An 18,020-nucleotide genomic window follows, 5' to 3' on the forward strand; every position below is an offset into this window, starting at 1 on the left:
CTCAAGAGTCTTCTCCAACACCACAGTTCAAAGGCATCAATTCTTAAGTGCTCAGCTTTCTTTATAGTCCAACACTCATTATCCATACATGACCACTGGAAAAGCTATAGCCTTGTCTGGATGGACCTTTGTTGGCAAAGTAATGTCTCTGCTTTTTAATATGCCGTCTAGGCTTGTCATAAATTTTCTTCCAAGGAGTAAGCGTCTTTTAATTTCATGGCTGCAATCACCATATGCAGTGATTTTGGAGCCCCCAGAAATAGTCTGTCACTGTTTCCCCATATATTTGCCATGAAGTGATGGGACTAGATGCCATGATATTAGTTTTCTGAATGTTGAGTTTTAAGCTAAATTTTCACTTTCATCAAGATGCTCTTTAGTTCCTCTTCACTTTCTGCCATAAGGGTGGTGTCATCTGCATATCTGACATTATTGATATTTCTCCTGGAAATCTTGATTCCAGCTTGTGTGTCATCCAGCCCAGTGTTTCTCATAATGCACTCTGCTTATAAGTTAAATAAGCACGGTGACAATACACAGCCTTGACGTACTCCTTTTCCTATTTGGAACCAGTCTGTTGTTCCATGTCCAGTTCTAATTGTTGCTTCCTGACCTACATACAGATTTCTCAAGAGGCAGGTCAGGTGGTCTGGTATTCCCAACTCTTTCAGAATTTTCCACAACTTACTGTGATCCACACAGTCAAAGGCTTTGGCATAGTCAATAAAGCAGAAATAGATGCTTTTCTGGAACTCTCTTGTTTTTTTGAAGATTCAGTGGATGTTGGCAATTTGCTCTCTGGTTCCTCTGCCTTTTCTAAACCCAGCTTGAACATCTGGAAGTTCACGGTTCACATACTGTTGAAGCCTGGCTTGGAGAATTTTGAGCATTACTTTACTACCATGTGAGATGAGTGCAATTGTACAGTAGTTTGAACATTCTTTGGCATTGCCTTTCTTTGGGATTGGAATGAAAATGGACCTTTTCCAGTCCTGTGGCCACTGCTGAGTTTTTCAAATTTACTGGCATATTGAGTGCAGCACTTTCACAGCATCATCTTTCAGGATTTGAAATAGTTCAACTAGAATTCCATCACCTTCACTAGCTTTGTTCGTAGTGATGCTTCCTAAGGCCCAGTTGACTTCACATTTCTGGATGTCTGGCTCTAGGTGAGTGATCACACCATTGTGATTATCTGGGTCATGAAGATCTTTTCTGTATAGTTCTTCTGTGTATTCTTGCCACCTCTTCTTAATATCTTCTGCTTCTGTTAGGTCCATACCATTTCTGTCCTTTATTGAGCCCATCTTTGCATGAAATGCTCCCTTGATATAGCTAATTTTCTTGAAGAGATCTCTAGTCTTTCCCACTCTATTGTTTTCCTCTATTTCTTTGCATTGATCACTGAGGAAGGCTTTCTTATCTCTCCTTGCTATTCTTTGGAACTCTGTGTTCAAATGGGTATATCTTTCCTTTTCTCTTTTGCTTTTCTCTTCTCTTCTTTTCACAGCTATTTGTAAGGCCTCCTCAGACAGCCATGTTGCTTTTTTGCATTTCTTTTTCTTGGGGATGGTCTTGATCTTTGTCTCCTGTACAATGTCACGAACCTCTGTCCATAGTTCATCAGGCACTCTGTCTATCAGATCTAATCCCTTGAATCAATTTCTCACTCCCACTGTATAATCGTAAAGGATTTGATTTAGGTCATATCTGAATGGTCATGTGGTTTTCCCTACTTTCTTCAATTTAAGTCTGAATTTGGCAACAAGGAGTTCATGATCTGAGCCACAGTCAGCTCTCGGTCTTGTTTTTGCTGACTATATAGAGCTTCTCCATCTTTGGCTGCAAAGAATATAATCAATCTGATTTTGGTACTGACCATCTGGTGACGTCCATGTGTAGTAGAGACCTCACTATTCTCTAACACTTCCTACACCTCAATGACAGCAAAGGCTTTTGCAACACACTATTCCTGGTACCTTATACCAGTGAGTGGGTGAATGAACATCTCTGAGTGGGTATATATAGAGTAAGCTGTTTCTCCATTACTAGTTCATCCTACTGGAATAACCTCTCTTTCTCTAAGGTTGAAGCCATCTACTTCCATCCATCAACTTTTTAGTCACTCTTACACATTCCCTGAAAACCCTGACCCTTAAAAGAGATGTCAGTTTCACTTGTCATTCCACAGACTTAGGTGATTTCAAAATCTGGGTGGACTGACTGAGTCAACACCTTTGTCCCATAATTCATTATCCTGATCATATCCAAAGAACTTCACCTATATCCAACTTAAGCAACCAATTCAAGTAGCCACAGCCTAGACTGGTGGTGTGCATAAACTAAAAGCTGATGCTCTGTGACAACCTAGAGGGGTGGGGTGGGGAGGGAGGTGAGAGGGAGGTTTAAGAGGGAGAAGACATATGTATACCTATAGCTGATTCATGCTGATGTATGGCAGAAGCCATCGCAATACTGTAAAGCAATTATCCTCCAACAAAAAATTAAATTTAAAAAATCCACTAGAGGACTTCTTAAGGATTGCCCCACCCCCAGAGTTTCTGGTTCATTAGGTTTAGGACAGGGCCCCCAAATTTGCATTTGTAACAAGTGCTTAGATGATACTGTTGTTTCTGACAACTTAAAGAATCACAGGTCTGTGTCTCTTCATTACCCAGAAATGGTTTACATTCAAAGCATCCCAACTCTGATAGCCCTTTTCCAGCTCGACCTTCGGCCCGTTTAGACTTCACTCCCAATATACCTGTATTTGATCACAGCCCTACTCAAGATCTACCTACTTGTTTTTGGTCAATAATTTCTTTCATCCTGAATATTTGCTACTTTTAATACTGGCCAATTTCCTCAAGGCCACAATCACCCTCTGCCATCCTTACTCCCCACAGATCACCTCAACTCTTAACAGAGAAAACAGAGGTTAAAAGGCAGGAACTACTTTATTTCCTCTGAACATGCCTTCACACTTCTCCATTTCAGTAACCAACTTCACCTCCTTCATTCTAGCCTCAGAAAGATATCCCTTCTAAAGTCCAATATAATATTTCTAATTATTTTCTCAATCCTACACTCTACCACAGCCTCCAAATCTCTGCTTCATCAAAAGAACACATGCCTATAATTTCAAACTCTCCCTCACTACTGGCAGAGTACATGTATTTTTAATTTTAATAGAAAGCTGACAGATTGCTTTTCAAAAAGACTGTTACATTGTGGCAGAACACTGGAAGTTTATTTTCAGCAAAGGTTAAACCAACAAGAGATTCTGGATCAGAAATCATAGCCCAGCTGAGAACAAAAGCACTATACTAAGAAGAAACACTGAAATTCCAACCTCTTTTCCCTTGTTCAGCTCTAACACCAGCAGTCGGGCATCCATCCCTCAAATGGGATGCTAGGAAGAGTCCTTCCTGGGAAAAATGAACAATTCAAAAAACAGGTACAGATACTGAAAGCTAGAAATCCTCCAGTGAATGCTAGGTCCCTACCCAATTACCTTAAGGTGAGGATAACATAGGGTGACTAACCATTCTATTTTGCCCATCCTGTTGTTATGGTTTTAGTACTGAAAGTTGTGTGTCCTAGAAAACCCCTCAGACTAGGATGGTTGCCCACCTGTGGACAAGCCCCACCCCTGAATACAAACTTCCAATCAACTGTTTATGTCTTCCTCTTAAAAATGGTAGGGTGGTCAAGGATTATCAAACATGTGAGAAAAAACAAACACTAATGGAAACAGAAAACAGAACGCAGCAACAACTAATAATGCAAGAAGCCAAAAAAAAAAAAAAAAAAAGGTTATGCACTGACAAAACATGAAACAGAAGACTATTAAAAAAAGAACACAGAGCTTTGAGAATTGAAGTAAAATTTCTGGTTTAAAAAGGTCCACCAAAATCCAAATACAATACATGAAAAACACCCACACCTCTGGGCTTGACTGTAAAATTTCAGAATCTTAGAACAAAGAAAAGATCTAAAAAAAGATCTGTTTTTTCCCCAGCAGAGGGGGAGAACTTCACACATAAAAGATAAAAAATCAGAAAAATACAAAGACTTCTCAAAAACAGTCCAAACCCTGGAAGAGAATGAAAATTTACTCCAAGTTCTAAGGAAACTACCATCTCTAACCTAGAACTCTAAGACATTTTCTGACATGCTAGACCTTTAAAAGATGAATTCCCATGTACCTCTTCTCAGGAAGTTCCTAGCAGGTATGGTTCACCAAAAATAGGGAAATAAACCAAGGAAAATATGGGATTGGGAAACAAGGAATCCAACCCAAAAGAAAAGTGAAAAGGAGTCCTTAGGATGGCCTTGTGTAGGAGGCCCATAGAACAACCAGTCTAGACTGGAGTGGAAGAACACAGAATTCTGGGCACAGTAGTGCCAAAAATGAACTAAAACAAAACAGAAAACTGATTACTCAGAATATGAGAAGATTTTTTCACTTCTAGAGAATAATTTTAGGATAAATTACTGATTGAAACATAGAAAACTAAGCAAATAAAAGAGACAAACATTAACATAGGTAAAACAAACAAAAATGTACAAGAAAAGAAATGTAACAATAGTCCACAGGCCTAGCTGTGTACATGAAATATTGTGCTATAAAATGATACATACTTACAATTTCATTTTTAATCTTTAAGGCTGCTATATATGTTTTTTTTTTCAAGCTCATAATTTTAAAAGCAGGTTATAAAACATTATGTATGGTATACATCAGGATTTTTAAAATGTGTATACTATGTATACTGTTAATGCACAGAAGATAAACAAAAAGTTCAGCCACTAAAGTATTAAGGGTGGTTATTATCAATGGTTTGAATGATTCTATTTCCTTCCACAAGGATTTTTATATTTATCAAATTCTCCTTAAAATCAGAAATAGTCACATGTATCTGTATACAGTCATCTTATCCAGATTTTTAAACTTACCAGGAATAATGAAAATAAGCAGCTTAGGCCTCGTGCCTCTTTGATTATTAATGAGGTCAGTCCAGGGCCCACACTTTAGAACCTGGGTTTCAACTCCACAACATAAAATGAATTCCTCATGCACAGGAATTTCTTCCTTGATTTCTGAGTCCATTTCTAAGTAAGGGGAGAAGAACAATATGAAGAGTCACTAAAAGATAAAACCTTGAGCCAAAGGCAATATTTGAGAATAAAGAAGACAAAATTCAACATACCTAGAAGGAAATGTCACAAAGAGTTATGGGAAAAATATGATTATTTAGCTACCCTAGATTTTTGGATTAAAAAAAAAAAAACCACTAGAGTAGGGAGATAGAGAGACATGTCTGGTGAAATTAAAGACAATAGAGGAGTGTGAATCAAAACAAACCCCCCCCCCAAAAAAAAAACAAAAACCCCACCACTCTCCTCTCCAGTCTAAACTGACAATATCCATGGCTAACTTTTATTTCCCCTCTGCTGGAATTCTCCTACAGCTATATGCTTGAACAGTGAGACCTGGTGAAGTCTGGTGAAGAAATAGAGGCTCTCACTGCACTTGTACTCTCCCAGATAAGAAGGTAAAGAAGGACAGTGAACTCCTTGATGAGCTCTGAGTTTTTCCCTTTATTTTATATTTTTATGATACTAAAGCATTATATTATTAAATTATGAAATGGGTAGGTAGAAAAAAATAGAATATCAGATAACATCACGAACAATTTTCTGAATAACCATAAAACAATTTTCTGAATAATCAAGATATGTACAAAAATGCAGTCCCAAATTGCTTCTATCAGCCCTCCATCTCTGCCTCTGCCTCTATCAATAGGACCATGTCCCAGACTTTCATTGGTCTTTCTGTCCTCCTCTTCAACTATCCTCCTTTCACTCAAAGCCCTCCAGAGCCTAGATTATAAGTTCCCCTCAAGCTTTTTCTCCTCTTACTGCTTTACCATTAACCTTGCACTCTGGTCTGTCTTGTCCCTGCAATTCCTCAGTTATCTTCATGCTTTTCTGCTCCTAGAGCTTTGCCAATGTTTTACTCCCCCACCACTTTTGAAATGCTTTCCTCCTTGTGCCAGTTATCAATGTACTGCCTCCAAATTCACTCTTCATTGCCTTCTCTGGACAAATGGATCTGGGTCTTTTAAATATTTTCCCTCTGCCAACTGACATGATGTTAACCTTGAAGAATGGGCTGGAAGAGAGACACTGCAGAAGAAAGGATTTTTCCCCCTGGCTTCAATATACTCTCTCAGATTTCTCAAGGACTTGTCCCCCAAACTTCCATGCTTAAGCTGTGAGGTCTCTCTACAGCAGTGACTTCCAAGTGGAGACAATTTTGTCCCCCCAGAAGACATATGGCAAAAAATAAAAACAGTTTTTACTGTCACTTGGTATCAGGGGAGGTATTACTACCAGCATCTAGTGAGTAGAGGCCAGGGATACTGCTTAACACCCTACACTGCACAGGACAGGCCCCCACAACAAAGAATCACCCAAAAGGTCAATAGTGGAAAACTATCTGGAATGAAAAATTTTCACTTATGAAGTGGTGACTCCTTTCAAAATTATATTAACATACATTGACTAAGTAAATAAAAGTATCGTCTCACCTTTTCAATTGATTTTTAGTTCACTAATAAATGTCACTGTAGCCCGATCTCTAAAACTATCACAAGATACAATATATTTATAAAGGTCTTATGACATTTATAAAGTGTTAGAAACAATTAGATTTAACTGTTATACACAGTACTAAACTAGAGTGCTGACAGAGAGGACACTGGCTAAATTTAAGATTTGCCCCAGAAAGAGAATCCAAAGTTATTAACTATATTCAACTCATAAACACTTAACTTCAAAGTAAATGACATCTTAGGAGTTTAGCCACAGAATTAACAAGAATGCAAGCAGATATGAAAGTCAAACAGTCTATGAAAATTGGAAAACAAGCAAAAAACTAACAATAACTCTAAACACTTCAAGTAAAATACCACTAAGAAACCTGCAGTTAATGTACGTATTGTAAAGTATCTTTCTATTTTATTTCACTCTTACGTTTCTGAATCTTACACAGCCAAATAAAAAAAAGTAAAGAAAAATTTTACTTTCTTCCTTACCTAAGAACCCAGGGTAATTCAATGCTGCAAACAATGGGCAGATTAACAGGAGAAAATGTGTTCTAATATATATTATTAAAGGTTGATGGCCCCACCCTCAGGCACCACCTACAAGCAATCTTTAAAGGTCAGTTTTGACAAGCAGCAAGACTTACGCTGGATTAAAAACCAGGTACGCAGTGTAGCTACAATCTGCACAACTTAGGTAAGCTTTACTCAGTTAAGCATAGGTGTTTATCTGCTTATATTAATTGGATTCTAACTTTATTTAGGTCAAAAAAAAGAAAAAACTACACACTAACACCTCTCATATCTATACCTTAACAAAATATTAATAAATAGAATCTAGCAACACAGAAAATGAGTTATGTGGGATCTATTCCAGGTATATTTAACATTCAAAAATCAATCAATGTAGTTCACCTATTAAGATACTAAAGAAAAAAAAAAAAACCACATAATCACATGAGTTAACTAAATGCACATCCTGTTACCCAACAATTGTATTACTGGGTATTTGTCCTAGAGGTATAAAAACATATTCATGCAAAAACATTCAAGCAAAAATTCACAACAGTTCTATTTGTAACAGTCTATAACTGGACATTACAAAAAAGTGAATGGCTAAACCAACTATGATAAGCCATACCATAGAATACTACTCAGCAAGAAAAAGGAACAAACTATTGACTCACTCAACAGTTTGCATGGATCTCTAAGGAATTACACATCCTGTCTGGTGTGCAAAAATAAAAAAAACTCAAAGGTGAGAGATTACAGTAAACTCCAGTAGCCTGCAGCGAAGAACTTCAAGAGAGCTATGAAATCGGTGCAGGGTTGTGGACAGGTCATGCTTTAAGAGTTGACATTTACTGAGTGCTTATTACGTGCAAAGTACTGTTCCAAGTGTTACATGAAGTATCTCAGTTAAGAAAACAACCTTATCAAATGGCTACTAATGTACCCCATTTTATACATAAGACAAAATGAGACACGGACTATTTCCGAAAAATACCATGATGCATCACACGCGGTAGAGGCAACAAAAGTCACAACTGTTTTCCCAAAATGCTGCACTTTTTAAGTTCAAGGCAGCAAGTGCCATTTTGACCTTGGCGTCACGGAGAACTATCTGACCAACTAGAGTGAACCTCAAAGAAATGGTGGTGGTGGTTGTTAAGTCGCTAAGTCGTGTCCGACGCTGCGTCCCCATAGACTGCAGCACGCCAGGCTCAGACGAGGGCCAAGTTCAGAGACTGGTGCAACAGTCAGTTCTCAAGGATACCTGGTGTAACAAATTTGAGAGAGGCAGCGGGAAGGCGGTTGATCCTGAGGAGAAACTTGATTCCCAAACCAAAAGAGACCATCAATGGACAAGGTGGGAAACTGACACCCAGGGCGGCCACAGAGTTGACTCGCTCAGGGCTAGAGGCGTAGTTAGTTCAAGAACTCAGACCTTTGGACTCCTTAACCCAGACTTTGGCCACTTCTAGTCACTTGTTCCCTATCAGCCGCCCGAAGTCCGGGCCCCTTACTCCCCCAAAGGGGCCGTCATAAGACTCCCTTCAGGCAGGCTGTCCTTAGCGGTCCACATGCTACGTTCCCGCTGGGCCGGCAGCCCAAAGGGCTCCGGGCCCCCAAGAGGTCGCAGCACCGTTATTCACGCTCCTACCGGCCGTCTGGCTGAGGGCGGCACGGGCTCTGCGAGAGCCATTAACAGAAAGGGCTCCATCTCCCACGTGCCTGTCCCGCCGTCCTTCCTCCTACGAAGTCACCCCCGGAGCGTGGCGGGAAGCGCCTCACCTGTCCACCCGGAAGGCACCACCTTCTGCCAAAACCTGAGTTAGGCGTCACTGGGACCAGAAGTCCCGCCCCCTCTGATGTCATAGCGCCGCGCCGCGCGCTGCGCTGGGGAGCGGGGGCCCTCCGGGTGACTGGGTGTGGCTAGGTTTGCGAGATTCTTGACCCTGGCTTGGACCCGGTGTCCCGGAACCAGCGAGAGCGCCGGAAAGCTTTATCTGTGCTGGAACTTTCTTTCCTCCTTCCTTTGAATTTCACCCGCCTTTTATTTTAATCATCCTTGATACACTTCAGGCTTCCCTTTCTCCAAGTCTTTCCCCCGTGTTTTCCTCTGCCCGTGTTTCCTTTTCCTCCCTTACTGGTTGCATCTCTTCCTTTAGTTGGCCCACATTCACGGGAAAGTTGGGTCTCAGCTGACCAGTTTCTTAGCATTAATATACCCAGCCTCTGCTAGTCGGCCTGTAGCAAAATGATGAAGATCCCTATTTCAGAGATATTTTAAGCTGTGGACTAAAAAAAAAAAAAAAGGATGCACGACTTGAGAGTTGCCTGTTATGTTTATTTGGGGGCAAAATGAGAACTGCAGCCTGGGAGGCAGCGGCCTCAGCTAGCTCTGAGAGATTGCTCCAAAGAACCCATAGTGGAAGGTTGATATATAAGACTTTGGTGAAGGGGGAGAGTTCAATACAATTAGGCATTCCTTTTTACAAAAGGTTTTCTGCTAGTCACGAGCCTCTGACGTCACCATGAAGGGATTCAGTGCTTTTTAAAGGGCTTACCTGATAGCTCAGTTGGTAATCCACCTGCAATGCAGGAGATCCTGGTTTGATTCCTGGGTCAGGAAGATCTGCTGGAGAAGGGATAGGCTGTCCACTTCCCTATTCTTGGGCTTCTCTTGTGGCTCAGGTAGTAAATAGTCTGCCTGCAATGCGGGAGACCTGGGTTCAATCCCTGGGTTGGGAAGATCCCCTGGAGAAGGGAAAGGCTACCCACTCCAGTATTCTGGCCTGGAGAATTCCATGGACTATACAGTCCTTGGGTTTGCAAAGAGTCAGACATGACTGAGCGACTTTCACTTTCACTTCTGTTGTCACAAGGCTCCGATGTCACCATGAAGGGATTTAGTGCTTTTCTAGATATGAGGAGATGCAAGGATTGAGATCATAAAGTCTGTTTCTAAAAACATCCAGCCATCTAAAGACCTGTCCCACCAGATTTCCTGGAGCGCAGAGTGCCTCACTCCACCCTGAACGCCTTTGGGTAGTTGAAGGTCAACAGCTGCAACAGCACAAGGTTCAGTCTCCCCGGAGGCAGATGGCTAATTCCCTTATTGTTGTTCAGTTGTTGGCAAGTGCTCTTGGCAAGTGCCAATTTGCAGCTGACAGAGCTTACATACCTAAACTCCATGAAGACAAAAGTCATATTCATTTTGTGAAGTGTTGATATCCTCAGCACCTGGCACATAGGTGGGTGGCATATGTCTGTCAAAAAATGCCGTAGAGAAAATGAAATAGTTTTCCAGCGCCAGGGAGAAGCAGACAAGTAGACTGGCAAATCAATAATCTACCCCACACATGGAAAAGAAGACTTGATCCTTTTGTATTTAATATCTCAGTGGAGGCACCATCTTCTAGCTGGTAGTTGGAAGTTGACTGGTACCTCTTTATTACTTTCTGGGCTTTTGGTTTACTTCTAAATATAATAGTTAACCCAATGAGTTTAGAAGAGGCCACTCCTGGGCTGGAGGAAGCACAAGCTGGAATCAAGATTGCCAGGAAAAGTATCAAGAACCTCAGATATGCAGATGACACCACCCTTATGGCAGAAAGTGAAGAAGAACTAAAGAGCCTCTTGATGAAAGAGGAGAGTGAAAAAGTTGGCTTAAAGCTCAACATTCAGAAAACTAAGATCATGGCATCCAGTCCCATCACTTAATGGCAAATAGATGGGGAAACAGCAGAAACAGTGGCTGACTTTATTTTTTGGGGCTCCAAAATCACTGCAGATGGTGACTGCGGCCATGAAATTAAAAGATGCTTACTCCTTGGAAGAAAAGTTATGATCAACCTAGATAGCGTATTAAAAAGCAGAGACATTACTTTGCCAACAAAGGTCCATCTAGTCAAGGCTATGGTTTTTCCAGTGGTCATGTATGGATGCTAGAATTGGACTGTGAAGAAAGCTGAGCGCTGACGAATTGATGCTTTTGAACTATGGTGTTGGAGAAGACTCTTGAGAGTCCCTTGGACTGCAAGGAGATCCAAGCAGTTCATCCTAAAGGAGATCAGTCCTGGGTGTTCATTGGAAGGACTGATGCTGAAGCCACAACTCCAATACTTTGGCCACCTGATGTGAAGAGCTGACTCATTTGAAAAGACCCTGATGCTGGGAAAGATTGAGGGCAGGAGGAAAAGGGGACGACAGAAGATGAGATGGTTGGATGGCATCACCGACTTGATGGACATGGGTTTGGGTGGACTCCAGGAGTTGGTGATGGATACAGAGGCCTGGCATGCTGTGGTTCATGGGGTCACAGAGAGTTGGACACCACTGACTGAACTGAACTGTGCTTAGAGCTTCTCATGGATCAACATTTGGAATCCTCACACAACCCCAATGAGGTCAATATTGACACATGACTGTAGAGTCTGGAAACCGACAAATGCAGAAAATAAGTGAATAATTACAATGCAGTCACACTACATGGGGGCTTTCCAGGTGGCGCTGGTGGTAAAGAACCTGTCTGCCAGTGCAGGAGATTTAAGAGATGTGGGTTCGATCCCTGGGTCTGAAGATCCCCTGGAGGAAGGCATGGCAACCTACAACAGTATTCTTGCCTGAAGAATCCCATGGACAGAGGACTCTGGAGGACTACAGTCCATAGGGTTGCACAGAGTCAGACATGACTGTAGCAACTTAGCACACATGCATGGCACTACATGACTTGTTCAAGGTGTTGTTGTCCCTTGTTACTAATGCACAGCTCTATGTGTGCAGAATTCCAGTGAGTGTGGTTAAAGTGCAGCAGTTCTTTCAATTCTTGCATATGCATTTGTGGTGCATTGCTCAAGTGATTTTTGTCTGCAGTTTCATTAAATAAGTCTGTGCCAGAAAAAGTAACCACAGGGATTCCATCTTTCTTTTTTTTTAAATATATCTTTCCAAATCTTTGGCCAGTCTATGTTATCCCCATATTATTTGCTGTTCAAATAGTTTCTACTTTTAACCTTCAAGGCATTTGTTAGGATTGCACTTCTCTTATAGGCCAGGGGTGGGGGAATCCTAGGAAGGGAGCAGCCAAGGGGATGTGAGTATTTTTGGCCAATGAACTGTGAGGAGAAATACTGTGTCACTTCCAGGCTGAGTAGTTGATATTTCTTGTGTGAAATCCTCCAAAATGTCACTGTATCCTTTGGTGAGACGATGGCAAAATTTGAATGATGTCTGCCCGAATAGCCTGTGTCCTTGAGTAGCTGCTGCTACATAAAACCTATTGACCATCCTGTGATGACTATTGGAGAAAGAAACCTCTGTTGCTATTTTTAGTTCTGTTAGAGTGTAGCCTATCTGCATTGACACAGAGGGACAGCCTATACAGAGAGGCTCTTTTTTCTCACTCTCTTGATTTAAATTCCAAATACTCAGGGCAGATTTTCTGATTGACTGGACTTGGGTCTGGTCAGCAGTTGTCCAATCATCAGTGACAAGCATTAGGGGTCATACTGTACCTTGTAGACAAGGACCCTTTGCTACAGTTAAGGGATTTAGTGAGCAGGCAAACGTTCCACAAAGGTGTCCACTACAAGCACGCTTGGCTATAAAATTAGACCATTGTATATTGATTTAAAAAACAATAAATGAAATTGAAAGACTTTCACCTTTTACATAAAAAATTTAGACTGCTATTACTCATTCAATGTTTACTGAGTACCTGTTACATTCCAAACATTCTTCCGGGCACTGAGGACACAAAGGCAGCCTAGAGAGAAAAACACTTGCTCCCACTGCATGGAAAATAAACAAATTTAAATATAGTAATATAATAAGGACAGTGGAAGGAGAACTAAAAGGTGGGGTAACACAGACTGAGGAGTGCATTTATTACCTACTGCTGCTTAACAAATTACTCCAAAACATAGCAGCCTAAAGCAAGCATTTATTATATTGGACAGTTTCTGAGGGTCAGGAAAGCCAGAGAGCCTACCTGGAGCTCAAAGTCTTTTATCAGATTTCAGCCAAGCTGGCTGGTCAGGGCTAAAGACATCTCAAGCTCCACTGAGGCTGGGAAATCCACCTCTAAGCTCAACCACGTGATTGCTGGCCAGCCATTGTCCCTCACTGGCTGTTGGCCAGAAGGTGACCTCCTCCAGCGGCACCTGGGAACTCATTATAAAAGCATTCAGGGCTGACTCCACATTTCATTAATCCAGCAGTGTCCACAAAAAAGATGCAATTCAGGGTCTTCTGATTGTTTGACTTCATGACTATTCATCATCGCTACTGTGGGCCCTCAATTACTTCTGCAAAGTGTCCCCAACAACTGTTGCCATTTCTAAGTGTTGCTTTTAAAGATCTCTGCATACCTGATTTGGACCATATCAGAAATACAAGCTTTTTTTTTTTTTCTCTCTCTTCCTCTTTAATGATATTGCCCATGAAATGGCAGGAAACTGAGATACCTATCTCCACTGCAACTTCCTCCCTGTCAGTTCTGTATATGGTTGACAGTCTCCTTAAATCATTCTGTGTCCATGGGACACTGCATGGAGACATCTCTGCTCAACAGGTACTCTGTTACAGTGGTTTCTGAGAGTGAGACAGAGAAGTGGGTAACACTTAGATATTTATGATAATAAAGAGTATTCCTGGTGGATGTTGTGAGATTGTTAGAAGGAACTTCATTTATTAATAAAATATGTTCCTATCTTTCTGATTATTCTACTACACAGAAAGTTGAAACTCTTAATTTAGACTTTGAGTTGAGATATGTACATTAAATATTATATAAAAAGGAACAAGATAAAGAGAAAAAAGAACAAGGAAATAGGAAATATAAAGATTTATTTCTAAGTGTTGAAGACAACTAAGATTTGTCTTCAATATATATTCTGAAGATAGCACTACTAGTCAAAAAATCAATGAATTTTGAATTGTGTTTTTTCACTAATTCTAATAAGTGAATTTTCTCATTTGTAAACCTTTAAGTGTAAATAATTCTAAATGTATGTAAACATACCATTGCTTCATGCAGCTTCCTTAAGATGGCTCTGGTGTATCCAGAGATCCTTGTAGATATCTTTTTTCAAACATTTTAGGTCAAGAAAATAGATCCACATAATGATTCATCTTAAACATAAATTAGAAACCAGTAGCTAAAAGTTGATGAAGTCACATTTAACTCCCATATTACAGTTATACTGTTCCTCTTGGCATTTAATTACAGAAACCCAAAGAGATGGATGGTCCTAAAAGCTAGCATACTTAAACTTTGAGACTTGGAGTGTCTCACTATGGGACTGTTCACTGATAGCACTGCCTTCATGGAGGCACTAGGCTTGTAAAAAAAAAAATGAACTAAAAAATATCTGACAAACATCAACATTTAGATGTTCAGGCCATCAAAAAATACATATACATATACACATACATACATATATATATATACACATATATATATGAGAGAGAGACTAGAATAGTATTTTTATTTTAGGACTCTCAAGGTCATTCACCGTATGCTATATAACTGCAGCTCCAAATGTTTTGTTGTAATCCACTGATGAGATTCATTAGTCCCCCTCATTGAAGCTATACCATAAAGATGCTTTTAGTGGTAGAGCAGGGTATCATAAGGATAAGAAAAATATGGGAAATGTAGTTCAATTACCTCTATAAATTAAGAAATAAGTAGAGATTGGAACTAGCTTCAAGAAGATCAAACCCGTCAATCCTAAAGGAAACTAGTCCTGAATATTCATTGGAAGGACTGATGTTGAAGCTGGAACTCCAATACTTTGGCCACCTGATGCGAAGAACTGACTCATTGGAAAAGACCCTGATGCTCGGAAAGATTGAAGGCGGGAGGAGAAGGGGGAGACAGAGGACAAGATGGTTGGATGGCATCATTGACTCGATGGACATGAGTTTGAGCACGCTCTGGGAGTTGGAGCTGGACAGGGAGGCCTGGAGTGCTGCAGTCCATGGGGTCCCAAAGAGTCAGACAGGACTGAGTGACTGAACTGAACTGAACTGAAAATAAGAATGGAATTTGTCATAAACCAAAATGTCTATCTGTATTGTCCAACTGTTCAACTGTCATAGACTGAGTAATGGCCCTCTGAAGATGTCCTTGTCTTAATCCATGAAGCCTGTGAGTATTCTCCATTACGTGAAAAAAAGGGTTTTGCAGATGTGATTGAAATGTGTTATGGATCTTGAGATGGGGAGAGTAGCCTAGTTTGTGCAGGTGGGCCCAATGTAATCACAAAGGGTCATAGAAGAGGGAAATAAGTAGATCAGAGGCAGAGAAGATATGGGATGATGGAAGCTGAAAGAGAGAAGAAAATGTGATGGTGGAAGCAATAGTCATAGTCTGAGAAATAGAGATTGAAAGATGCTATACTGCTGTCTTGAGAATGGAGGAAGGGGCCACAACCAAAGGAATGCAGGCAGCCAATAGCTAGAAAAATCAAGGAAATGGATTCCCTCCAGGTCTTCCAGCAGGAATGCAAACCTGCCATCACCTTGATTTTAGCCCAATGAAGTTGATTTTCAAGTTCTTCCCTCCAGAACTGTAAGATAGTACATTTGTGTTGTTTTAAGCCAATATATTTGTGGTAATTCATTTCAGCAGCCATAGGAAACTAATATACCAACTAAATAAAGGCTTAGATATTCTGTATTGTAAACAAGTGAATACTATTAGCCAGGTAGACTAAGACTTCTTTTAGCCAAGACTTTTAGTCAAGACGTTTTTTTTTGGAAGAAGCAATTCTTGGATTTATGCAATAGTTTTACATGGTTTTTTTTTCTTTTCATTATTGAATACTTTTTAATTTATGATCTTTCCCTTCTGCTTTCCTAGACACTTTTTCCTACCTTGAGATTCATTGGTAAATATAAACTTTGCAGCTATGAATCTTCTTCTGAGCTTTGCTTTGCTTCTATTCCACATTTCTGAAGTACTGATGGCTAAAACAAGCATTTGATAAGCAGATTTGCCTAGTTGAGAGATCTACTGTCTTATGAAGAAGAAAACTGAACAGTCTGTTGTTTGGATAAACATGTTTCCAGGAAGTCTCTTAAGCAATAAAGTTGTTCCCAATAATTTTCTGCCCTTTTCAGAAGTTGTATTTTGTGTCCCATTGGTATCAAATTAGGACATGTGGCTTATTTTGGAGAATGAAATGTTAACAGATGGTCCATTGAAGGTTGCTAGCTTTGTGGAGAAGGAAATGGCAACCCACTCCAGTGTCCTTGCCTAGAGAATCCTAGGGACGGCAGAGCCTGGTGGGCTGCCGTCTATGGGGTCGCACAGAGTCAGACACGACTGAAGCGACTTAGCAGCAGCAGCTTTGTGGAATTCTGTCATTCCTCTTATCTCTCTGCCCTAAGATCAATATATCCCAGATGAGGGTTGATTGTTTATCCAGGGTCCCAGAATGAGGAAGACATGGAATAGAGGTGGAAGCAACAAGTGAACAACCTGTAATGAGAGCAAGAAATAGATCTTTGTTGTTGTAAACTACTGAGATTTATGGGTTATCATTGCATGATCAACTAACAAAATTGTCTGGTACAGCATATATTGAATATACTTATGTATATATTTCTTTATATGTGCTTTTATATACTGTATTATATATACATATAATACATCATGCATTCTCAAATATGACATAGTATTGGGTTGACCACAAAGTTTGTTGAGGTTTTTCCATAAGCATCTATGGAAAACTCAAACAAACTTTTGGCCAACCAATAACATCTTTTGAACAAATAATGGATAAGTATATTTTATGGAACTTAAGATATAATTTTGCTAATTAACTTTTATAAAAATTATGATTGTATCTTTGCTTTTATGAGACATTCATGGTCATAGTCATAATTTGTTTGATGCCAAGCCTTTGGTTCTAAGGAGTTTTTCCTCAAAAAGAACTCTCAAGAAAATCCCATTGCTCAATACCCATCAGTTTTGGGACACAGTTATAGAAATTCATTAATATGAAAAAAAGGAAACTGCTTCAACTTGTTTGCAATTTTTAAATTCTTTTTTATTACTCCTTTAAAACCAGCGAAAATGATCTATAATTATAGTGACCTAATATATCTTTATAGATGTTGTCTCTTACAAAAGAGAAAAAATGTTCTTCTATAGCCATCAGATATGTAAACAGTATGAGATATGAAGATAGTCTAGAAAATTCTAAACAGAGAAAAGAAAATACTCTATTTTCTTCTTCAAAGCATAGTTAAGAAGTCAGGCAATATTTAAAGATTCCAAAATATGTGTCTTATTTTTAACACAATAAACTGAGTTATGCCTTTGATTTAGCAATTTCTTACATATTTTTAAATTATGTGATATTTTATAGAACATTAATCTTTATTGATAGATCTGAGCAACAGTGTAAGATGCTAAAAATATTGAAAACAATGTTTTTGGTTCAGTGCCCTCTGCCTTGTACTGTCATTATTTTACATGGCAAAGCTGGCTTAAGTGAAAATTTGGTTAGTTGTCTAATTTTGTTCTTTTATACCCCAATTCTCTGTATGTTAGTACAAATCTGAGTTTTAGAATGCTAATCTCTGAGTAATCAAATATGCCTAGGAAAAAATAATCTGCAGGGGAACTGTAGCTACAGACCATATGATTTGCATTATTAGTACTTTCCATGTAATAATTCTACACATTGTTATCATTAGCAACACTATTTCAATCACGAATATCACCAAGTTCAGAAGAAATCATTTCTGAATTGTCTCTATTAGACCATGATCAAGAGGAAAAAATACAAGACCTAGTTTTCCTTTAGTGTTGTATCTGACGTTTTTAAATAGACTCATTTTCTGTGGTTTCATGTAACCTATTACATTTGTCACTGAATGGCAAGGAGG

At 39.6% G+C, this 18,020-nt stretch overlaps 1 protein-coding gene across 5 annotated transcripts in view; it reads right to left on the reverse strand.

Moving 5' to 3' along the window:
* LDAH (lipid droplet associated hydrolase) overlaps nt 1-8,983 on the reverse strand; it is a 91,444-nt gene extending 82,461 nt beyond the window's left edge. For 2 of the 5 annotated variants that reach the window (XM_043917246.1, XM_043917250.1), the window contains exons 1-2: nt 7,104-7,139; nt 4,960-5,115 (exon numbers count right to left, since the gene is read on the reverse strand). In XM_043917246.1, coding sequence (XP_043773181.1) covers nt 4,960-5,113 — 154 coding nt within the window. In that variant the 5' untranslated portion in view covers nt 5,114-5,115; nt 7,104-7,139. Of the gene's footprint in view, nt 1-4,959; nt 5,116-7,103; nt 7,141-8,906 lie in introns of those variants that run through there. The other 3 variants (XM_043917247.1, XM_043917248.1, XM_043917249.1) reach the window with 3 other exon arrangements.
* Nucleotides 8,984-18,020: the final 9,037 nt, after the last annotated feature.

Source organism: Cervus elaphus, chromosome 11 (genome assembly GCF_910594005.1).
Source record: "Cervus elaphus chromosome 11, mCerEla1.1, whole genome shotgun sequence".
NCBI lineage: Eukaryota > Metazoa > Chordata > Mammalia > Artiodactyla > Cervidae > Cervus > Cervus elaphus.